Source organism: Mustela nivalis (assembly GCF_964662115.1).
Source record: "Mustela nivalis genome assembly, chromosome: 15".
NCBI lineage: Eukaryota > Metazoa > Chordata > Mammalia > Carnivora > Mustelidae > Mustela > Mustela nivalis.
The window spans coordinates 7362966-7387667 of NC_139034.1; the positions used below are offsets into that span (position 1 = coordinate 7362966).

General features: G+C 44.4%; 1 protein-coding gene across 13 annotated transcripts in view; it reads right to left on the reverse strand.

The window, feature by feature from the left end:
- The window catches only part of SPATA13 (spermatogenesis associated 13), a 342569-nt gene that overhangs the window by 20700 nt on the left and 297167 nt on the right, over positions 1 to 24702 (reverse strand). The window contains exon 1 of one of the 13 annotated variants that reach the window (XR_014303095.1): positions 12392 to 12550. The exons of 11 other annotated variants lie outside the window; for them this stretch is intronic. Coding sequence is in view for 1 of the 2 variants with exons in the window: in XM_082700182.1 (XP_082556308.1) it covers positions 12392 to 12446 (55 nt within the window). In the remaining variant the exon portion in view is untranslated. Of the gene's footprint in view, positions 1 to 12391; positions 12603 to 24702 lie in introns of those variants that run through there. One more of the 13 variants, XM_082700182.1, reaches the window with a different exon arrangement.

Consider the following 24702-nt stretch of genomic DNA (forward strand, 5'->3'; position numbering starts at 1 on the left):
TGGGAAGGAAGAAGGCCAGTGTGAGATCGCAGTGGGAGAGTGCCGTCTGCTCTTGCCTTTTGCAAGGACTTGCAAATCTGGATTTCTAGGAACTACCATCAGGGGACAGGTCTTCTTTCTCAGCTAAGCAACTTTTTTTTTTTTTTTTAAATGAAATACTTCTATTCCTCATTTTGTACCAGGTCTTCAAACCTGACATGCCTTTTACATTTGCAGCCTATCCCATGGGGACAAGCTGCGCTGCAGGTACTCCACAGAACCGTCCAGCCCCAGGCCATGGCCCTGAGCTCGGCATACAGGGCCCCACGGCTTCCCTCCGGTCATTTCAGCCAGGCTGCTGTCGTGAACTTTTTAAAAGAAACAAACTCTGGGGGGCGCCTGGGTGGCTCAGTGGGTTAAGCCGCTGCCTTCAGCTCAGGTCATGATCTCAGGGTCCTGGGATCGAGTCCAACATCGGGCTCTCTGCTCCGCGGGGAGCCTGCTTCCCTCTCTCTCTCTCTCTGCCTGCCTCTCCATCTACTTATGAGTTCTCTCTGTCAAATAAATAAATAAAATCTTTAAAAAAAAAAAAAAAAAAAAGAAACAAACTCTGGGAGCACCTGGGTGGATCAGTTGGTTAAGCGTCTGACCCTGGATTCTGGCTCAGGTCATGATCTCAGGATCATGAAATCGAGCCCCACTTCAGGCTCTATGCTGGGCATGGAGCCTGCTTGGGAGTCTCTGCCTCCCTCGCCCTCTGCCCCTCCTTCCACTCTACCTACACGCACGCTCACTAAAAACAATTAAAAATTAAAAAAATAAAATAAACGCAACACACTGTGTAAACTGAGCCTAGAATTCTTACACTAAAATAATGATAACTACTGAAAACGATTTGTGACAATGGGTGATGATCAACATCTTGACAATTAGTTCTAAGATCATATTATGTACGTCAGATTCTCAAGTTTTCCTTACCGTGCACAGACAGGACTACGATTAAAATGATGAATTCAAGCCAAATAAAGGAAACCAGGGAGATGCAGGGAGACAGAAGACGAGCGCCTCTTTCACAAGCTGCCTCCCACTCCTTGATGCCCATGCTGTGTGCCTGAGTGCCAGACAGAGCCCCTCTCGACGATGCCCAACATACCTGGTCTCCACAAGGGCGCAGGCTTTACCTATGCCTTCCTATGGCTTGGCTGCCCATCCATACTCGGGAAGCCCCTACAACCCAGCTGCAGCCTCCTCTTCTTCAAAGCCTCCCTCTTGTGAGCCCAGGTGGGGCCAGCTGCCCCACAGGCCTTCCTCCAGCTTACTTTTATGACCCTAGGTATATGGTGAGTCACAGCCACTGATCTGAGTATCTCTGTCCCAGTTAGGATACCAGATGGTAGACCGTCTCCCCATGCGTGGGACAGTGCACTGGATGTCAGGGCAGTGAGCTTGGAATCAGAGGACACCTCTGTGGTGAGGACAGAGTTCCTGGGCTCCAACCACCCTCCCTCCCGTCACATCCCCTCGCTGTTGCCAGGCTCAGTCTCATTCAGGGAAGATCAGGGTCTGTATCTGAGAGAGAAACATACAAGTAAGCTGCCTCGAGGATGAACAATGCAGGGGCGGAATGTCCCTGGAGCTGAGCACAAAGTCTTCTAAGCAAATGGAAACTCTCCAGACCCCTGGCATGGCCTGGCAGACTGCAAATTTGCTGGCTGATTCACCATGGAAGAAAGGCAGTGCCTGGCTCACGTCAATGCAGTGCCTGGTCCAGGCGAAGGGAATGCAGAGAGGTGGGGAGCGGGTAGCCAGCTCTGGGTGTGCATGTGCACACGAGTGTGCGTCTGTCCCCAGTGGGAGGCAATGGCCACACAGCAGGGCTTCTGTCTCACGTGGCTTCCCTCTGGAGTGTGATGCTGGAGGTGTGTCCGTGAGGCCCTGGAGAAAGGCTGCCTTGTCTGAGAAGTGTGCATGAGCTCTGTAAGAGCCTGGATACCGTGTGGTACCTGGGCCCCCTATGCTGAGGTCAGAGTGGCTGCAGGCAGAGAATATGAGGTCACTCAGCCTAGGGCACTGTCTGGTATGTATATTGGAGGGGGGCGGGGGAGAAAGTCTTGAGGAAGCAAATACAAGCTTTTTGTACATGCGTGAGTCTTTCTTATTTGCCTAGAAAAAACAAAACCCAAAACCAAAAAAAATAAAAGAATACCACTAAAGCTCATTCATCTCTAACCAGAGATCCTGGAGCAGCCACTCGGCTACCGTGCCCAACAGCTACCTTGGCTAACAGCTGGAAAGTTCAACCGCTCCTGCGTAAGGAAGATGCATGCAAACGCTTGGTTTTTAAGGAGGCCCGAAGCGGCAGGAATCTGCACATGTCCGCCAACACTGATCTGGCACAGCCTGGCACTAACGGCATTCCTCCCACCATTTTTCAGCCATGGCTACTGAGCCAAAGGAGGGAAATGCAGGAAATGAAAGGTACCTGGGCCTCCTGCCCACAGCAAAGCCCTGAAAATGACACTTTTCCCGCAAAAACCCCCTGAACATCGTTTTCCAGGGAGAAGTCTTTACCATTTGATCTGGCTGTTGCCATGGAAATCAGTAAGGGGGGGGGCGGTTCGGGGAAGCCAGTGGTGATAATGCACTAATTCACAGTTTACAGGAGTCTAATGAGAAAGAGATTCCATTGAAAAAAGGCTACACCTCCACAGGAAGTAGCAGGATCAAATTGTCTGGAAATCAGGACCTTCATCTACTGAATGATCTGAGTTTTCATAAACACTTAGAAAACTATCTCTGGCTGAGCTGCACCCTGAGAAAGTTTCCAAAGTGACAGTTTCCACAGTGCAGATTAATGTTCACTAATCACTGAAGAAACAAGACAGTTCTAGGGGCCAGGTGGGGTCAGCTGACTTAGTCTTCCAGTGGGTGAGTGAGGTACGGCAGTGAAAAGCCTAAGCAGTGTGGAGCACAAACACTTGGGCAAATACCCTAGCTTTACAGACTGTCTAGCTAAATGACCTTGGCACCTTCCACTTTTCCTCTCCCAACCTCAGTTTTCCAGTCTGTAAAGTGGGAGTACGTGTACACGTTTTCTCTATTCAGAGGTCATTCTTTTTCTTCTACCGCAGACATGCCACACCCAGCTCATCAGCAAATCCTGACTTTCCCTTGAGAATGAGTCCAGAATCTGGCCTGTTCTCACTGCTCTCCCACCTCTCCGGGCAGGTCACTCCAGCAGCCCCTCTCCCTGTGATTCTCCCCGCCCCACCCACCACAAACACACTCTGCACTTCCCAGCCCTGTCACTCTGCTCTGGTTCTGAGGGCTGCTCGATCCCTAGGCCGGGCTCTCCCTTGGGTGGGGGAAGCGCTGTTCCCTGATACCCTCCCACAAGCAAAGGAGACTCAGGCCAAGTCCTTCCCTGACTGGCCCCTTCAAAACCACCCCTCTCTCCACCCCTGCTCTTTTTTCTTCATTCATTTTTCTCCATAGCATCTCTGATCATCTAATATAATTTGTGTGCTGTTTCTCCAACTAAAATGCAAACTACATAAAGGCAGTGATTTTGTCTGCTTCGTTCTTAACTGCATTTCTAGTCCCTGGACCACTGCCTGGCAGGATGGAAATACAACCAACACACAGTCCAAGAAGAGCAGGGCTCTTGGTCAGACAAACTTGGCTTCAAATAACAGTGCTGCATCAAAATGGTTTTTGGTGTTTTGTTAGTAGTTTGAGTCCTTGTTTGAGTCCAAGTTTCTTTTTCAATCTTTCACCTGCCAAACTGTCAAAGACAGACAGTAGTAGTCATTTGTAAATCCTCAACAAGTCATTTACGGTTACATGACTGTGAGCTTCCAGGGAAACAATACATAAAAGCACTCTGAAGAAACTGAAAACCATTACAGAAAGGAAGATGATTTCCCTGGGCATCCCCATGCACCAGGCCCAGAGCGGCTATTTTGCGTAACTCGGCTCATGTATCCCTCAGGGCAGTTGCTATGCGGGAGAGACTGATGGTTTCCCCATCTTCCAGAGGAGTAAACTGACACCCCAGGAGGGCACGGCGTGTGTGGCAGGGGTCAAGCCTGTGTCATCAGCTCCTCCTCACTGGCATGGCTGCCTCTACCACGTCTACCCTTGTAATCAGTGATAAGACAAAAACGACTGGACACCCCAATCTTAGCACTTGTACAGCATTCTGGAGCGAAGCAGTGCCCACCCATCCCCTACTCAACTCGCCTCCCTTTTCTTCCGACTCCGGATCCCAGCTCCCAACGATGTCTGCGATGATCTGATTTTCCATATTATCCTTTTCCCTTCACGATTTTAAAGTCTGTGCTCAGTTGACGACTCCTTGTATTTCTGTCCTATAGTTTATACACATTTTATGGACTTGGGGTTTTCAAGTCTGCTGTCTGGATGGGAGGGATTTTAGCGCTGCAGTCTGAGGCTGCCTCTGGGCAAACACACTGTCCTTACACGTATGTTTCCCTTCTGAGCCCGGAACTTCTTTAGAGAAGGGACAGGGTCTGTTTTTGTATCCCTGGCACTCACCTAAAAGCTGGCAGAGAGAAGGCACTCAAAACCTTGTTTTTGAACTGAACTGCAAAGTGCTGATGAGTAAACTAAGGTTCCAAGAACTTAAACTATTTAATGGGGCTACACAATGCTGGGTCTGAGGCCAATGTCATGGTGGTCTTCCTGCTTGCCGTACCTACCTGGCTCCCTGCCAGCCATCCTATAGCTCACTTTTACTGGTTTTCTGTCTGTACCTTTTCTTTCTTTCTCTTTTTAAGTACAGTTGATAGACGATGTTACTTAAGTTGGAGGTGCGCCATACAGTAATTTGACAACACTGCTTTTTTTGCAAGTGGAGGTCCCATCTGTTCCCATAAGATGCTATTACAATGTCATAGATTATTTTCCATTTGCTGTGTCTTTTATTCTTGAGACTTATCCAAGGTGAACCTCTTAAAACAAAAGTTTCATCATTTTCACTACAAACTATATAGTAGCTATCCACAGCATTCTGACAATTCTCCTGCAGCAGTTCAAGGCCCTCTGCAATCTGACCCCACTCTACCTAGCAGATCTTCCTTCCCACCATGTGCCAAAGCCCACAATCACCTCTAATGGGCAGGCCTCTGCACAAAGAGCAGGTCTGCACCACTGGCCATGTGGACCACACGCTTCTTCATGCCACCTCATCACTCCCTCACTAAATAAGTGTGATCTCATTTAATTTAATGGACTCAAAACCTTCAACTATAGATCAAGGTCAGTCAATGTGACTTTTTCTCTGGGAGTATTTTACATGATGTGGAGCTATGATAAATTCTCAAAATGTACTTTAGCAAAATTAAGAGAAATTAATATATCCTAATAATAAAAAGAATACATTTAGGGGCACCCGGGTGGCTCAGTGGGTTAAGCGCCTGCCTTCGGCTCAGGTGGGATCCCAGGTTCCTAGGATCGAGCCCCACATCAGGTTCCCTGCTTAGCAGGGAGCCTGCTTCTCCCTCTCCCTCTGTCTGCCTCTCTGCCTACTTGTGCTTTCTTTCTCTCAGTCAAGTAAATAAGTAAAATCTTAAAAAAAAAAAAAAAAAAGAATAAATTTAATGTCTTCCTTCCTTCCCTTCCTATTGTGGTTTAAAAAAACCAAAAACACACAGAATTAATTAACCATCTTAGCCATATTTAAGTGTACACTTCAATAGTGTTGCGTATTCGCATGGTTGTGAACAGATCAGATCTCCAAAACTTTTCATCTTCCAAAACAGAAACCTGATACTGATTTTCCCTCCTTCCTACCCCCTTCCTTGGCAGCCACCTTCCTACTTTCTGTTTCTGTGATTTTAACTACTTGAGATACTTTAAGTGGGGTCATACAGCATTCGTCCTTTTGTGAACTGGCTTATTTCAGTTAGCATCATGTCCTCGGGGTTCATCTGTGTCGCATGTTGTTGGAATTTCCTTCCTTTTAAAGGCGGAATAATAGTCCACTGTATGTATACACTGTTTTCTAGATCCATTCATCTGTGGATGTGCCTGGGTTGTTCCCCGCTCTTAGCCATTGTGAGTACTGCTGCAGGGAACATGGCTGTCCAAGATCTCTCTGAGATCCTGCTTTCGATTCTTTGAGATGTATACCCAGAAGTGGGACTGCTGGATTACATGGTAAATCTATTTTAACTTTTTAAGGAACTTCCAAACTGTTTTCTACTGACCGCCCCACTAAATATGCTCACCAACAATGCATAGGGTTCTCATTTCCCCACATCCTCACCAAATGTATTTCTTTTGTTGAACACATAGGCGTGGAAAAGCCTTTTTTTTTGGAAAAGCCATTTTTGAAAACAATCTTGGAAACATGGAGCAAAGATTGTTCTGGGTTAAAATCATTTTTAAAATCCCCCAAAGCCCTATATATACAATAAAATGAAAGCAGATACAGTGTGTTCTCTTTCCACAGAACTTATTTTTTTTTTTAAGATTTTATTTATTTATTTGACAGAGAGCGATCACAAGTAGGCAGACAGAGAGACAGAGAGGGAAGCAGACTCCCTGCTGAGCAGAGAGCCCAATGCGGGACTCGATCCCAGGACCCTGAGATCATGACCTGAGCCGAAGGCAGAGGTTTAACCCACTGAGCCACCCAGGTGCCCCTCCACAGAACTTCTTAAAGCTGCACTCAAGCCCAGTGAGACAACCTCTACCATCTAAAAGCTCTGTACACTGATTTTTAGCACATACCTCTGGCTCAGACCAATTATGAAACAACACACCTTTTTCCATAGAGTAAATATACAGAAATACTCTAAATCTGTATACAATGAATTTTTAAGGTGTCTGTTGAATTGTCACCACGTCCTTCTGGAAAGGCTGTTGTTCCCTCGCACACCCCCCACACACACACCAGGGCGCTGCTCTTGGGCTACCTTCTTCCTGTGGCACCCCCTACCTCTGTCCCTTCTACAGTCATACCTTCAGATTCAGCTCTGAATTCTCCTTTCTCCCCTGGATCCCTGCTCACTTCCTGAATGAACTGGTCGCCTCCCCAGGCCACAGCTGCCATCCGAGCACGACTCCCCAGGCCAGTCGCAGCCTGACCTGATGCGGCTTTAGGAACAACTGGAGAGAGCCACACATCCCATAGAGATCAGACTATTTTTAAGTCAGCAGGACCACTGCAAACACAATTAGACATAATACAACCAGAGATGACCTGAGGTGTGTTTTTTTTGTTTTTTTTTAAAGGCCAACAATAAACAGCTTCCACATTCCAAAGGAAAACATTCCTCAGGGAAGCAACAAACATTCTTCTGTCTGGACTTATATTTTGCATTGGTGAAGGGATGAAACCTGCCCACAGACTCCAAAGGTGAATTTTTATGACAGGAAATATCAAACATCACCAACAATGGAAAGTCTTATTTTATAACATGTGCCAAAGGATAAGGACTTCCTATAGGAGTCTGATTTATGCACACAGAAAACAGGCCCATGTCCTGGTGGGATTTTTTCTCAGGACACATAACACGTCTCTTTCCCGTTTGGCTTATTTCTGCATGTTGAAGGTCTTTTGAGCAGAGTTATAGAACTTCAAAAGCACCAGCCTGGGAGTCTAGAGACCTCAGTGTGGGTCCAAGCAAGGCCATGCAGAAAGAGACCCTGAGCTCACAGAGTCTTCGCTTTCTCATTTGCAACCAAGAAAAATGGTGCCTCTCTCACGTGTCTCACGCCTCTGTGGGCAGGGTTGGTAACAGGATGCATGTGGAAGTGTTTTGTTAAATAAAAGGAAGGTAACCGGGCACCTGGGTGGCTCAGTCGTTAAGCATCTGCCTTCAGTTCAGGTCGTAATATTGAGCTCCCTGCTCAGTGGGGAGCCTGCTTCTCCCTCTCCCGCTCCCCTGTGCTTGTGTTCCCTCTCTCGGTCATAAATAAATAAAGTCTTAAAAAAAAAAGAAAGAAAGAAAGAAAGAAAGGTAAGAACAAACACAGTGGGCTTCCCAGTCAGCCACTTGACGTGAAGGTCACCTGGATGTCAGCTGTTGTCACGACGCGCCTCACCCCACTACCTACCAAGCAGCCCTCTTCCCGCGGCTGGGGCAGCTCCTCTGAGGGGACTTCCCCTCAACAACTTGGCTGATTGCAGGGGAATTCCTACACTTAGAATAATCTGTTCAAAACACACATTTTAGAAAACCTCCTGCTGGTCACTCAGACTTCCTCAGGTTTGAGATAAGCCCATCTCGCTTCCCATCTTAAGAACGGAAATAGCAAACACAGCGGAGAGAGGCAGTCCAGCAGCTTGGGCTCAGGACCCTCAGCAGCTCTCACAGAGCCACTGCTTTAGGCGCTGAAACCCTGACCACCCAGAGCCACTCTCAAGCCACGGAGATGCACACAAAGGGGACAACCCCAGTTCCAGGGGGCTGACTTCCGTGTCAAAACTCAGGACACTACTTCCTCTTCAGTGGTTCCCACGCATCCAGCGCCAATGGCACCCAATCGCTTGGGGGAATGTTCAGAATCAAGATTCCTGCCTTATGCTGGACCACGGAACCAAGTGCTCAAGGACAGTGGGGAGTTTGCTGAGAATCCATTTTCAAAAGCACCCCAAGGGATTCTGATGCCTGGCTAACTGTGGGAATCATGGGACTTTAAGGCCAAACTTACTTAAGCCACCTGCACGGATCTGTTCTAGGATGGATGGGTTCTGTTGCCTGTCCACGCAGCAAGTCACAATTTGGAGAGCAACGTACCCTGATCTCATTGGTGAAAACCTCTGCTCTTGCTACTTTGTACCACTGACTGTTCCTTAGATCAACAAAAAGAGCAGAATCCCTCTGTCCATGCTAATCTCTCCACATGGAGCAACATTCTCATCCAAAGAGCAGATCAAATTCTGCTTCATTGACTTTAAGGCAGCTTGGCTCCCACTTTTGGTGATGGGTTCCATGACTTTCTGGTTCTCCTCCCTGTTATTCCCTGGCCCCCTGCAGCAACAATCTCGGTCTCTGATGTTCTAGAAGCATGGTAGGGCTTAAAATACTCATCAAATTTATATTGTATATATTTTGTATATATATTTTATATATTTTAGCTGTTTATAATATTCTGGCTAGCTGTTCATGTGCCTATCTCTTTATATATTGTATATGTTGTATATATATATTGTATATACATATAGTATATATTGTATATTGTATATATTTTATTGTATATATTGTAAAATAAAATATATTGTATATATTGTATATATTTTAGCTGTTTATAATATTCTGGCTAGCTGTTCATGTACCTATCTCTTTATATCTGTCCCCACCCCTCTCCCAGGGTAAAGAACTTCCTTAGGGAAAGAAACATGCTTACTAGTCAGTGTCACTTGATTGGGTGAAAGGCTTGAATGAACAACTTTCATATCTGGAATTTAAAATGTTACCATCACATAAGTCACTATTATGTCTAATCTAGACTTGCAAAGCATTTCCCAGAAATAGTATTTTTGAGCCTTTTAAACATAGGAACAATAGGATCAAAAATGGTCCTAGATATGGACATGCCAGTCTTCACTGATAACCTTTTATAATGTTTATGGATCTTTTGAAAATAATTCTCCCAGGATACAGCTTTCTATCCGGATTCAACTTAGGGCCACTGCAGACTTCTGCTGCCCAGAGTGGTTGGTGATGGGAGTAAGTTACACCACAACTGAGCTTCATTTACACAAAACCCCGGACAGTGGGTTTTGTTTCTACAAATGGTTTAATGAATTTTGTTTTAAATTACCTATGAATCATCTTCCCTCTTCTCAATTTAAGGCCAAAAACTTGCCCTAGAGTTGGGTCATATATATACTCTGTATCATTAAGAAAAGTCTGCTTGAGCTCTTCTGTCAAATGGGTATTCAGAGCCCTCAGATATCAGGATTTGGTATCCCCCAAACAATACCCCTGAGATCTCCCCTCTACTCTCTCCTGGAAGCACAGCGGCTGGAGAGACCTCAGCTTCCTCCTGCTCTGGAAGCTTGCCCTCCATCCTGTGTCCAATTCAGACATGGGATTCAGGCTCTGGGTTTCTTAGTGTCCTGCCACGAACCCTCAGGTTTTACCTTTGGCTTGTCCCTTGGCATCCTCTTAACAAGCTGCTGTTCTTCCTTGGGTTTCTGGTTCTGACCCTGACCCTGTCCCCCACACGGACACATGTGGGTTTGTCCAGGGCTCTTCCTCGTCACTTGGTTACACCCTCGACGACTCTCTGGGCTGGATATAACCACCCCTCGCTGCACAAATCCTGAGCAGGAACCTATCTCGTTTCACCAAATCCCCGAAATGAACTCTTAGTGTGTACCAGGCACTGCACTAAACACTTACTATAAATCATCCCAGTCAAGCCTCGTAAGCATCTTGGAATTATTACTGTCTGTTTATAGAAGAGGAAATTGTGACTCAAAGAGGTTAAGTAACTGCTCCTAAGTGGTGGGGCTGGAATTCAAACACAGGTCTGTCTGGCTCCAAAACAAGCCTGCTACACACCTGCCTCAGTCCTGCCCTCTCCTTAGCTCACAGGGACAGGACCACAGTCTGATGGGGCCCATCCTCCCCGGGGCCCACGCTCCCCTTGCCTGTCCCTGGCTGGAGCTTCCTCCAGACAGAAGGGCCATCAGGCTGTGCCTCAGGGTCCCCCAGCGCCCCCCCTGCTCCCCGCGCAATCAGGGTGCTCAAATAAAATAGAACCCACAATTTAGCAAACTCATTATCTTATGATGGCATATCATTTAAAGTTGACTAAATACTGTGTTTGCTGTCACTTCCATTATACACACACACACACACACACATAGTGAGTATAGCAGTATATGAAAAAGTCTTTGGAACACAATGAACCAGAAAACATTCAGAGCCGGAAAAGAGAAGATTCCTACAGAACTAGCCTTCCCAGTTAAAGAGAGTTCCTTCCTTTCCTTTCCAGCCAGACTCATCAAAGGAGCAGAGCCACCTGTGGGGGCAGGGCAGGAGCAGGGGAGCCCTCCTGGAACACAGGAGGGGAGGCGAGTGTAAAGCCTTGCACAGAAGATTCTGCCATGCTGAGTCTCTTTAGCTACTTCGAGAGCATTCCACTCACAGCCAGAGGCTGGGTCAGGCCTTCCCTCGGCCTTTGCAGAGTGTGGGAAGAAAGACTGGGAATCTTGCCCAGGGAGTGGAGGAATGCTGAGAGGAGGAGCAGCAGGACAGTGGGGGGCTCCCAGCACAGCCCGCCCGGCCGCCTCTGCTCTGGCCGCCTCTGCTCTCCCACGCGCTGGCGTGGCTGGCTCGGCTGTAATAAACACCCAGATCCACCCAATGGTGCTCAGGAGGAGTGGGGCACCCAGCACCCCTCTGGTCTCCATCCCAGCCTCATCTGGTCTGCAACGACAACAGGCTCATGGTACCCAGTTACTGAAGTGGACCCTCACAGCCACTCGGGAGGCAGGTCTGTGCTCTGAAGGCATTTATCAGGGAGCAACTTTTCAGTGGAACGGGAGTACACGCTGCTCTTGTTTTCTCAATCTGCCAGACACAGAAGCCATAACCACATCCCTGTCTGCTCCCGGCCAGCACAGAACTCCAACCAAGACAAGAAAGAAGCACAAACTCTAACCGTACTGTACTGCCCCAGTGAGGCCCAAGGCAGCCTTCAAGCTGTCAGCTGCAATTCTCATTCATTTCAGTCTGAGTTACTGGCTTAGATTGAAAGCAAAAACAGAGACAAGACTGTTAAAAAGCATCCTATTGTATCCACATTGTAGCAGTTGGCTAAGATTCTTCCTGTGAAGTGCCTGCTTTCTTACTCTTTTTAAAGAATACATGCATCACAATCTATATGACTTCCTAGGGGGAGAGCATCACATTTCCTTCACATTGAAATAGGAACTATCTTAGTGGACACCACTCACAGAAATACTGAAAAATAAGGGGAGGACAGTGCAGCAACCAAATACGGGACAATACCACTTTTGAAAACAGTAAACAGTCTTTTTCAGAAACCAGTTGAGAGCCTTCCATACCCCAGATTAGCAAGGAACATTTTTATATACAGCCCAACAATAAACTCTTGTATACAAGAATTTCATGTAACAGAAGTAAACACCAGCACAGTAAAAACCAGATCCATAACTCACACAGGATGCTTACTTCTTATTTTCTATTTCACACTAACAGCTATACCATAATCAAAGCCAATTTCCTTGATTTACTACATCCACAACTAAAAGTACCCTCAGAATGCTGCACTAGGATGAATGAGCTTTCACAGACACACTTAAACTGGCAAGCAGCAGCAAAGAGAAAGCACCAAAATTTGGAAGTAAACGGAGTCTAATTAGCAATAGTGCCACAATATAGTAATTCATTCTGTGCACACATACCCATGTGAAGGCTTTCCAGACTCCAGAATCTTGCTATCTCCCCTCTGGCTACCATCCTTCTGTTTGAAAAACAGCCACGTTCAGAGCAGGACTGGGGTGTGACTGAGCATCACGGAGAATCACACAGGCTCTCTCAGCTACGGAAACGGCAGAAATCGCTTATTCACTGCTTTGACGCTGTGTGCACTCCCGGCCAGAGCATGCTTAGAGGCTGACAACTCGCTCACTGCTCAGAGCCGCTAGGGTTAGCGGCTCCAGACGTCCCAGGGATGTCAGAGAGGAAATTCTAAACTCAAGCAAAGCCTCCTGGTATCAAACCCAAACACACTCACAAGCGTATCAGGTGTGGTCAAGAGCCTTCGACAAAAGTGGGAGAAATGCGTTTGCTGCTTTTAATTACAATCCCAAAGGCTGAGTTAGACTTTTAGAGAGCTTTTAAAAAGGTATTTATTTCATGGGGGAAAAAGCAGAGAGGTCGCTGAGTTCAAAAATGGAGTTGGGATTTCATGACAAAAATCTGAGTTATGTTAATTGTAAATTTATGAAATCACCTTAAAGGATTTTGTTCAAATATATATATGTGTGTATATATATTACTTTCACTCTACTATGGGGAAGTAATATGTCTATCTTTCATTATATAAAGTGTGTATCGCCTATAATGAAAAGAATTGCTGTTTTTCAAAGTTTCTCTCTAGACGACATACAGGTCATTTATTTCCCCCATACTCTTCACTATTTTCCAAGTTATGTCAATGAGCAAGTCTTTCTTTTACATTGTGAAACAATGATCTTTAACAAACTACACTTCCTTCAATTTCTTCATGACAGGAAGACATTACTTTTTGACTTTATGAGCAAGACATAACATATGCGAAGTAGCGATCACCTGGTGATCCCTTAATAAACAGTGGTTAAAACAGTAACAGTACCAGTTAATGAATGCGTGTTTTACACTGGTGGGACCCATTGAACCTGGGTACAATATCTGCTCTACCCAATTGCTTAGGAAAAGTTTCTAAGTCTCCAGGGAATCTTGGTTTCTGGTCTATAGAATGGGTATGACTGGGGCACCAACAACCCTGTGAGGGTTACTGAGAACATACCAAAAAGTATTTAGAACAATACTGGCACTTCGTTAGAGATTAATAAACATCACCAATCATGCTGCCTCAACTTCAAAAGACCCAAGGTCAGTAAAACAGTGCTGGTTCTCATAAAACTCACACCATGTACTTATTAGGCAAAACTGCCTAATCAATTATATTGCCCATGCTGACTATGTGCCATATTGTAGACTGTTCTTATCTTAAGTATTTGTAGCTATTTCTACTGACTTCCTGTATCCCACCTTTCAATCCAGCTGAAGAGTCTTCTGGAGAACTCATAGCTTTAATAACCCACAACAAAGGTGAAATGGAGTGAACACACACACACACAATCACACTCACAACACCACATCAGCTTCAAATTTTGCCTTTGCAAGTGTTTTTTTTTTTTAATGATTTAAGAAAGTCAAAGTTTTTAAATGATTAGTAAAATAGCTCATTCAAAAGGGGCCTATCTCTTCTTTTAAAAGGTGGGACTAAACTAAATTATGGACTCAAAAGCTTCCTTAAAATTGTTTTTCAGGGGCGCCTGCATGGCTCAGTTGGTTAAGCAGCTGCCTTCGGCTCAGGCCATGGTTCCAGGGTCCTGGGATCGAGCCCCACATTGGGCTTCCTCCTCAGCAGAGAGCCTACTTCTCTCTCTCCCTCTGCCTGCTGCTCTGCTCACAAGTAATTGTGCTCTCTATCTCTCTGTCAAATAAATAAATAAAATCTTTAAAAAAAAAAAAATTGTTTTTCAGAACAGTCTCTCTCCATAAGGTCAAGTTTCCTATATGCCACAGGCATACTAGTTGCACAGTACGGTCTACCTCATGAAACGTGCAAGTATACATTAGTAGCCACAGGTTCCCATAAACCCAAATGACCTCTGTGCAACACTGTTTACCATAGAATTTCCCAACTTTATTGGGTCGCAGAACTCTTTTATTCTAGTAACACATATTACTACCCACAAAGAAAGTGGGTTAGGGCCTTGGTACTCTGGGTGTGGTCCACGGACACACAGCACTGGCACAACCCGGCAGCTTATTAGAAGTGAAGACTCTGGGTCCCCACCCACATTATGTGGAATCAGAACGTGCGTTTTAACAAGGTCAGAGGCATTCAAATACACATTTGGGTTTGGGAAGTATTATTCTAGGCAATTCAAGAAACTCATTCCTCTGAGGCAATATCGTGATGGCTAGTGTGCCTTTTAAAAATCAATTCAGAAACTAATGAAGACCATGGAATGTGAATGGATAGATACGGTTTTAGTTAGAAGAAAGAGGTGAAATCCTAAACATTGAGATAAAGAGCAGTGAGAAGTTGGAATTAATTCTGATGGGTATCCGTTCTAAGTTTAAATTCCAGCAGGAGGCAAATAAAATCCAGAGTGTTTTCATTTTCTTAAATTTGGGGTTCGTGGGGCGCCTGGGTGGCTCAGTGGTTAAAGCCTCTGCTTTCGGCTCAGGTCATGGTCCAAGGGATCCCTGGGATCCAGCCCCACATCGGGCTCTCTGCTCAGCAGGAGGCCTGCTTCTCTTCCTCTCTCTCTCTGCCTGCCTCTCTGCCTACTTGTATTCTCTGTCAAATAAATAAATAAATAAAATCTTAAAAAAAAAAAATGGGGGGTTTGTCTGTTTGCTTTGTTGGTTGGATAAAATTGCAAGTTGTCAAAAAGAAAAAGATCTTTTTGCCACATTTCCTTGGTATTGTCCTAAGAGTTTGTTTGCTCACTTTTGCCTTTCACCGGCAGCTAGTACACAGGATAGCTCTTACATCCCAAGAACTTTTCCAAATCCAGAGATAGGGTCAAGGCACTACACTGAGATCCCTGGGAGTTTAGGATCTTAAATCAAAGGCATTTACTAAGTAAACCTACTTTACTGCACACCCAAAATGAAATAAAGATAAAAAGAAGGAAAAAGGTAAACAAACAAAGACTGTGTTTAAATGAGGCATCTTATCAAAGGATACTGATGATACTGACTCAACAACACTTCTAAGATATTTTTGGAAGAAGTAATACCGAGGTTTGACTTACAGCTTAGTTTTTTTTTCTTTTTTTTTTTTTTTTTTAGTGATTAAAGCCTATATTTACAAGATCAATAAGACTACTACAACAAAGACCTTAAGCATAGTTGAAAAAAGTCTTAAACTCCACCCCCACCCCAACACACACATTAATCTATTCTCCTTGGATAAGACACCACTACATTACATGGTCAGGACTGGGAATTACAAACATTGATTACTGGCAACCCTGAAAGAATTAAGTAAGGGATCAGTCCCTCAGGGGAGGAGAGAAATTCAAATTATATCCTAATATCAAATATTTAGAAATCAGTGAAAATAAAAGTTGAAAACACATGGAATGTTATGAGATTTTTTCTTATACAGATATAGAAATTAAAGTGATTTTTCAGCGAAGTGGTCCTAAGACCCATATATATTTACACACACCTATATGGAAAGGAAATGCCATAAAACAACTGGGGTAAGTTAGCAGAGATACCTCAGACTCAAACCAGTGGTCATGTCTACTTCTCCAGGACTGTTTCTTGAGATCGACTAGGTGGTCATTAAGGTTCCATTTAGCTCTGAATTTGAGATCTTCTTATTTTAAATACAATATGGCATAGATTTTCTTATATGACCACCTTCTGCTTTGTGCAGAAAGAATACCAGCACTGGTTTTCTGCTCAAAGTTTCCCAGCTGCTGCAGCTTCTTCACCAAAGCAGCAACCTTTTCTGCATGGTGGAAAGGTGTCGTTAGCCTAGGAATATCCTAGCAACTTTATGTCCCCACTAGGTTTAGATACGGCCCCAGTACCAAGACAGGCACAAGACAGGAGAAGGCCCAGAGGATAGAGCAACACTATTCTTCAGCACAATATTGTCCGCTTTAGAAAATGGGCTCAAGGTTGAGTACACGAACAGAGAAATCCCTACATCTGGCTGGGCTGAGCTACAGTACAAAGTCCCATTTGAGCAACGACTAACCAGAATCAAGAGTAAGAGAGAAAGAGAGAGCTCACACAGTAGGAGGGACAGTCTCCTGTTGATGTGGGACTCAATCCCAAGACCCTGGAATTATGACCTGAGCCAAAGGCAGATGCTTCACCGACTAGCCCACCCAGGCGCCCCCGCAGCATGTGTTCTGTTGTACGCTCTCTTGCTCTTCTCTTATTACTGATGGGGCCGCAGTTCCTAAAGCTGGAATGGGGCATTCTTTAACAGGAACTAATTTGCTACATTTGCTATCAGTTATTCAAACCAATGCTCCCTTGTCCACTAGCACAAATAACTAAGTATCCAGAGCATTCCCTTTATTCTGAATGATTAAAAACAAGCCATATTATATATCTATAGACCAGTTATGCTCTTTTCCAGGAAATATAAGAAAATATAACCAATTTCTGAAACTTGTATACATTATGTCTTCATTCAACATAATACGTAACGTAACATTTTCTAGAACATACTGATCTAGCTGTAGACGCTATTTCAATATGCTGCCTGCTCATGTACGGATGGCTAAGGCAGGCTCAATCAGGCCTTCCTGAAACATGCCTCAGCAGCCAGGCTCCTCACCACAGAAGGGGAGGACCCTGTCACACAGAGCACACAGGAAATGGAGCCCAAGTTATAAGAAGCTGCTGGGTGAGAACCACCCAGTGCAAACTTAAAGACACAGAGGATGTAAAGGTGCCTCTCTGTGTCTTCAAAGCTACTCCTTTCAACCTGTGGTAACGCAGACCTGAACATACAAGGTGATGGAAAATTTTCTCAGTGGCAAATAAACCCTCCCGTTTGCCCTTACCCCATGCCCCAACCTCTCCAAAAAAGACATTCCTCCCGAGTACTGTTTATCATAATGTTTAGACTTCAGAAACAAATAAAAATTGCCCTTTAAAAGAAAAGGTAAGGTCTTCATTTTACGACCTTGTTTCTCCCATCTTCTGTAAACACCATGTGTTGTTTTTTTTTTCCCCCATCCTTCCGGGCCTCGTACATATTTCAAATCTGTTCTGTATTTATGTATTTGTCTTTACATCCTTAAGACTGAGCAGGTTTCAAACATAACAAGAGCAAAGTAGGTATTGGATGAATTTCCCTTTCTTCTTTTGTTTTAATTTATGGCAATTATTAGGGCATGGTCTTAAAAGCCAAACACACAGGTACACTTCTGTGCACATAAAAATAATCATTTTGTGTTTTGTTCCACCTTCCACCTGGAAGACAGACGGTGGAATGGAAGCAGTCTGGGATTCCAACTCAGCCTGATCTGGTCTCAATGCCAGCTACACTACTTATAACTGAAATCTTGCCTAACTGAGTGAGGAAAAGGGTCTGAGTAGTTTTAAGCCTGGTTGAATTCATCTCTGAGAACAACATGGACAGAGTACAAGCACTGTGTGGTTGTTTGCTACATGTTTAGATCTCTTGGCTCTCCTTCAGGGACTTGTAATAATCTCTCCTCTACTATTAAAATCCAGTTTCTGAAACTTGCATTGGACCCAGGATATTTGAATGGCTTTTTGCTATTTTTAATCTAGAAAGATTGAAGAAATCCAAGTTTTAGAACTGAGCATGTCTGAACCATTAAAATGATAACAATTTCAACAGTTTGCTGGAAAAAGGTAGAAAACTTTTTTTAAGAGAGACTAAAACATTATATTCCTTTTTAAAAAAAAATCCCAATTATAGGCAGTGATTAAGGCATGAAATACCAGCGTAGATAAAACTCCTAATGGAGCTAACAGCATCTCTGAAACTTGCAGGCACTACGGTTCAAGGCACTGATGTCTGATGTCCATGTTTGTAATACTTGTTCTTGTATACGGAATAATTTCTACATTCCTCTGACTGTGGAATCCGCACTGTCTCACAACATGGTCAGGACTGATTTTAACATGCTCAGTGTTAGCAGGCAGGAAAACATTCTTCCTGCAAGTACGTGCCTAAAGACAAGTGAACTGAGTCATCCTGTTTCACAAATAAATACAAGCACTGCCCAGTATCCCCTTGGTAATAAAGTATAAAAACGGGACAGGGAAAGGAAAAAAGAACTAGACCAGACTCATGACATCCACACGGGGCAACCAAAACTCGCTGTCACCAATCCTTCAACCTGCTTTCCCAAGAACTGTTACCATCACTGTCAGTAGGTGCTGAGTAAGCAAGATCTGATTTTGTATTTTCTCTGATTCATTACTGAAAGAAAACTTTTGAAAAGCAGCCACAGAAAGAGATAACCAAACAATAAGAGATCAGACAAAAAGGTTTTACAGTTACTTCAAGGCATCACATATGCCTTAATACTGGCTATTGTGTTTCTTTTTCTCTTTTGCTTTAACAAAAAAACTTGGTAGAGTCTCTAAAGTGATACGGAGTCTCTAAAGTGATACTTTGGAACATCCTTAGACAATGACTAAAATCTTGGTCAAGATACTCAACATAAAAATATTATTTCTCTTAAAATGTATTTTAAATTTGCTTAACCTACATTTGGATAATAATTAAACAGAATATTGTTCCATACAGACTCCTAGTTCTCTAGGACTTTACTCATTCGATTAAGTGACTTGTCTGAGGTTAAACTGCTGGTTAGCACAGTTAAATAAGTAACTCAACTCTGGCTGGAAACATGGCCCACTGGTTCTCAGTACTTGTCCCCTGTGTAAGGAATACATCCTTCTGGTTCTTTGCAGGAATGACAGCTTGTATTTGCTACTCATTTACTGTGCACCATGTCATCCTCACACATCGGAGGGGTATGGAACAAAGGAGGAGATTAAGACTCTGAGGTTAAGGTCACATAGCCAGTCAACAGGATTAGGATTCAATTCTCTTTCCTTTTTTTTTTTTTTTTTTTTAAGATTTTATTTATTTCACAGGGAGAGAGAGATCACAAGTAGGCAGAGAGGCAGGCAGAGAGAGAGGAGAAGTAAGTTCCCTGCTGAGTAGAAAGCGCGATGGCGATGTGGGGCTCGATCCCAGGACCCTGAGACCATGACCTGTGCCGAAGGCAGAGGTTTAACCCACTGAGCCACCCATAAGCCCCTCAATTCTGTTTTTTGACCCAAAGATCTGTCAATGAGAAAATTAACTTTCATAACAGTAAACTAGAATAATAAATTAGAAATAGTATCAACAACAGCAAACTAAGGCAAAGGAAAAATATGTATTTTCTTTGTTTTGACCAAGTAAAGGAATAAATCTAAAGTGTTTTAATAAATTTATTGACTTCATCACACAACTTTTCCAAAAAATTGCTTCAGTAATTTCTTACAACTTGTTTAATTAAAAAATCAAGAGTTAAAACGGCATAAAGTTTTCAGGCCTCCACCTCTTTTATCTTGGGGTATTATTTCATAACCATAAATCAAGGAATGGAACTTTCTGATGCATACTTAATATTACTATTTCTTTCAAAAAAATTCAGTAAAAATAAATGCAGACCCATCTGTATCAATGAGCTTTCAGGTACTATAAAGCCAAAATAATTTTTTTAATAAGCTAGCAAGACAAAAGTTTTTTAATTAGCCCTAACATTTCAAGGAAATGAGAAACAAAATGGATAAAACACTTCTGTACTAAAACTCAAGGTCCTGACTTCCCCCATAGCCTGGCAGCAGCCCTCCCACTGCATTCTGGCTCTGCCCTCCCAGTGAACTCAAGCTGCCTTTGCCAATCAAGGTCAACACTGTCCTTCCTGCCACAAATCCAATGTGTATCTTTCAGAGTGCCCAACTTCACTCTGGATACATCTAACATTGCCTGCTAACCTCTGTCCCTGAAAACGAGCCTCCTCTGACATTTAGGACTCCACTAACCAGTCTGGCCGTTCCTTTCTTATCTTCTTTGTGGACTTTGTTATCATTTACTGGTCCCCAAATATTGCTGATCCTCTTCTAATCTTTCACATACACCCTGGATGATAACACTGCTTCCAACAGCTTTAAGAACAACCATTCATTTGCTGAGGACTTTCAAGTCTTTACTTCTCTCCGGGGTCTTCCTCCTCAATATCAGACTATTATGATAAAGGGCACGGTACGAACATCTTCACTTAGTTGTTGCACCTGTGCCTCCAATTCAACATGCCTGAAACAGAACGGAGCCCCCCCACTCGTGTGCTATTCTCTCACGCTCTCCAACACCCAGGCACCTGCATTTCAGCACCTGAAATATCCAATTGGCCTGATCTCCAAATTTTCATTTCTCCAGGACTATGGCCATGTGATCTCTTTCTCTCTCTCTCTCCTCTTTTAAGATTACTTATTTTGAGAGCAAGAGAAAGATCATGAGTATACAGGTGGGGAGGGACAGAGGGAGAGAGAGTCTTGAGCCTTAAGCACACAGCCCAACCCAACACAAGGCTTGATCTCAGGACCCTGAAATCATGACCTGGGCCCAAACCAAGAGTCAGAGGCTTAACCGACCCCACCACTCAGGCACCTCAACTATGGTCTTGTTCTTAGATCAGGGCTCTGTCTACTTGACTTAGCAACGGCTCTTCCTGTCTGTAGGAAGGGCACAGTCTAGCTAGCCATGTATCTAAAATGCAAATCTGAGCACCCTGCTCCACTTAAAACTCTAATATGGCTCCTCGTTGTCCCCAGGCTAGTCTAATCCCCTCTCCTGGAAGCATGGAATGGGCAGCCTCTTTACCTCTGATCTCTAGTCTAGACTTAATCTCTCAACACTCCAATCCTTCCCTCACCTCCTCCTGCTACAGCCAGGAAACCCACTGAAGGGGTCCTCCCACAGGTGCAGTTGGACTGCCTGAAAACCCCAAGTCAAAAATATCACACCTGCATTTATGCCACAAATGTCTTAACTTACAACATATAAAAGTGCAATGGGTTCATCTTTGTTATCACAAAGGACCAGAGGTCTTCATGTATGATCATCCGACTGGAATTCTGCATTCTTTCTTGCCTAGGTCACACGAGAATGTGTCAACTGTGATTTCCAGCTCTGGTTTCTTTCAAGTACAGCAATAACCAGAGACACTTGTGAAGTATCCTGAGTAAACATTCCTGGATCAACCGATCTTTCTTTCTTTTTTCCTTTCTTTCTTTCTTTTCTTTTGTTTTGTTTTGTTTTCTTTTTTCTTTTTTACAGCTATCAATTCTCATCTAATCGGACAGAAAATAATTTTTGGCAATTCACCTTTATTGAATCTCTACAAAGTACTCAGTTTTCACAGAGCTGAGCCTCTACAGTCTTACATTTCATTTGTTTGTATATCTAAGTAAGATCTCTAATTATAATAACTGATACAGCTGCTATAAATGGGTTTGGAGACACGCCCTTGACTCCTGGTAGGCTACAACTCAAGCAGGGCCGAATGAGTAGCCTACTAAGGCAAGGCCTCAGCACGCTGCAGGCTCCTGTCAGCACGCGTAGGACACCTTGAATCTGAGAGGCCTGCGGATGGGGAGAAGCATGCTCTCCTTTCTCTGGCTTCCACCCTTTGCATATGCTATTCCCTCTGCCTGGAACACACCTTTCCCTCACAACAAACCTAATCTAACTTCTATTCACCCTTCATGTTGTCACCGGAGAGACTTCCTTAGCCCAGCAAACTCCCAGAAGCCTGTGCCTATCAATTTTGTCTTTTAGAAACTAGCTAACTAATTGCTGGAACAGGAAAAGAAACGTTTGGAGGATGACCTTCCCCTGACCCCAAGCAGGACTACCTCTGAGCAGACGAAAGTGCCCCAGAGTTACCTCAGCTTCTTTATGTTAAAATCCCTGCTCTGGGAGGGGCATAAGCTTCATTAGCATAACATACAATATATGTATGGACATGTTTTCAGAGTGCGCATGTGCAACTTTAGGTCTGTCCATTACAGGCAAGGATGAGGTCTCCCTTTGCATATTCATTCCAAACCCCAAGAGAAGGGTTACCTGTGTGGGGGAAGCATGGCTTTGGAAATGATCCTGTATTCTCTTTATTTACTAAAAATAAAGATGACCCTGTAATGCCACTCTACTTATTGTAGTTGGGTCTGTTTCTCACCAAGGAGAAGACTCATGCTGGTTCAGTAACCAACTCTCAACTTGGATGTCATTTTCTCCGGGAAGTCTTGGGACTCCCCAGATCTGATCTGCATGCTCTCCCTTTACCCTGAGCTCCTTTATGCTTGCAACGGCTTTTTTTTTTTTTTTTTTTAAGATTTCATTTATTTACTTGACAGAGAGAGAGGTCACAAGTAGGCAGACAGAGATAGAGAGGGGAAGCAGGCTCCCTGCCGAGCAGAGAGCCTGATGCGGGCCTTGATCCCAGGACCCTGAGATCACGACCTGAGCTGAAGGCAGAGGCCTAACCCACTGAGCCACCCAGGTGCCCACCTTGCAACGGCTTTAAAGTCCCTTACCACACTGGAGGTTTGTGAGAATGGCCTCTGGGTTCCTCACGACCACCCACCCTCTAGCACAGTGTCTCACTCGTAACAGGGCAGAGATTCTGAGATATACAACATCACATATATTTATTAAGTGGGTCAAAACAAATGAGGTATCTTCTAAACCAAGAGCACCTTGGGCATTTCCTGAAATATCAGTTTTTGATTATGTCCTAATGACATCTTCTATCACTTGCCAATAATAATGGTGGTATCAACTGTATAAGGCTGAATAAACTTGTTTTACAACCAATACCAGCTCCTCAATGGGGAAAAGTAGGTAAGTACACCTAAGGAAATCTTTCCCGTTTCTGAGCAAAATATTTCAGTACAAAATCAAATTGAAGATACAGAAGTTGAAGACACGGAGACAATGTCACCCCTGAGCAGTAATCCCCAACTGTACTTCAAAACCACCAGGCTGTCAAGGCAGCCGTCCATGCCTTAGTACACTTCTTTCCGTTAGACAAACCAACCTTACATGTGTGTAGGAAACATAGCACAGGCGCAAGCAAGCAAGGCCTGGGCGCCGTCCTGCGGGTGGCCGTTGCGGGGTGGGATGCGGGGGCGGGATGCGGGGGCAGCGCCTGCGTGCACCGCCAGGCCACGCGGGCGGTGGGGGGGGGGGGCGCCTCTCCAGCCCCCGGAGTCCCGGGATGGATCCACCCGGGTGCAGGCGCCGCTGCACACTGACCTCAGCTTCAGAAGAGCCCCCACTCGGCTCCCCCAAGAGGCAACCACACCCCATCCTTTCTATTTGAGCCTTTCACAGGATCAGCGATTCAGCAAGGAGAACTTCCGGTGTTGCCACAGGGTTCACCCCACCAGATCGCCTACTGGGCACCCCAAGCCTTCTGGGGCTACTCGTGGAGGAAAAGCACCCACCGCTGCGAGGAGAAACCACAGAGGGGGCTGAACCCAGCCTTAAGGCCCTGGGCAGAGGCCAGTGCCTATGAGCAGTTAGCAGATGTTTGACCACACTGGGATGGCCAGTGGGGTCCACCCCAAAAGACAGTAACTAAGCCTGTAATGCGCTAACTAGGACATGCTCTCCTTTGCGTCTCCTGGCCTGACAAGGTCTCCACCAGCATCTCCACATGGCCTGCGCCACGGAAGAACAGCAACAAGCCGGGGCTTATTCGGTGGTAGACACCATTGCCATCACCCTCTTCAGGGTTGACTGTTTCTCTCAAAAAGTCCTCAATTTATTCCGTAACAAAACTAAAATGCAGTAAGCTGGGTTTCTTATCACTAAGTCACTTATTTTGGAAATTTCTACCTTATCTTATTCCTCACTTACCTTTGTATTCTAGCGGTAGTTCCCCGTAGGACCCATGATCAGTTTGAGTTTGGTCTGTACTATTTTTTACTTGCTTTCCTACTGACACCAGAACTAGGAGTTTTTATCCCATGGAGCAGGTTTTCAAGAGAGGTCTGACTCTTGGGCAACATGCGTTTTAGCTGCGCAGCTCCACTAATACACACATTTTTTTTTTCAATAAATACAGTGCAGCATTGTAAATGCATTTTCTCTTTATGGTTTTCCTAGTAACATGTTCTTTTGTCTAGCTTACTTTATTGTACGAATACATATGATAATAATTATTAATAATAATAAAATAATCTATAATAATACATATAACAAAACAAATATGTATTAATCAACTGCTTATGTTATCAAGAAGGCTTCTGGTCAACAGTAAGCTATTAGTAGTAAAGGTCTGAGGGAGCAAAAAGTACACACAGATTTTGGATTGTATAGGGTGTGGGGGGGCATGCCCCTAAACCCCACATTATTCAA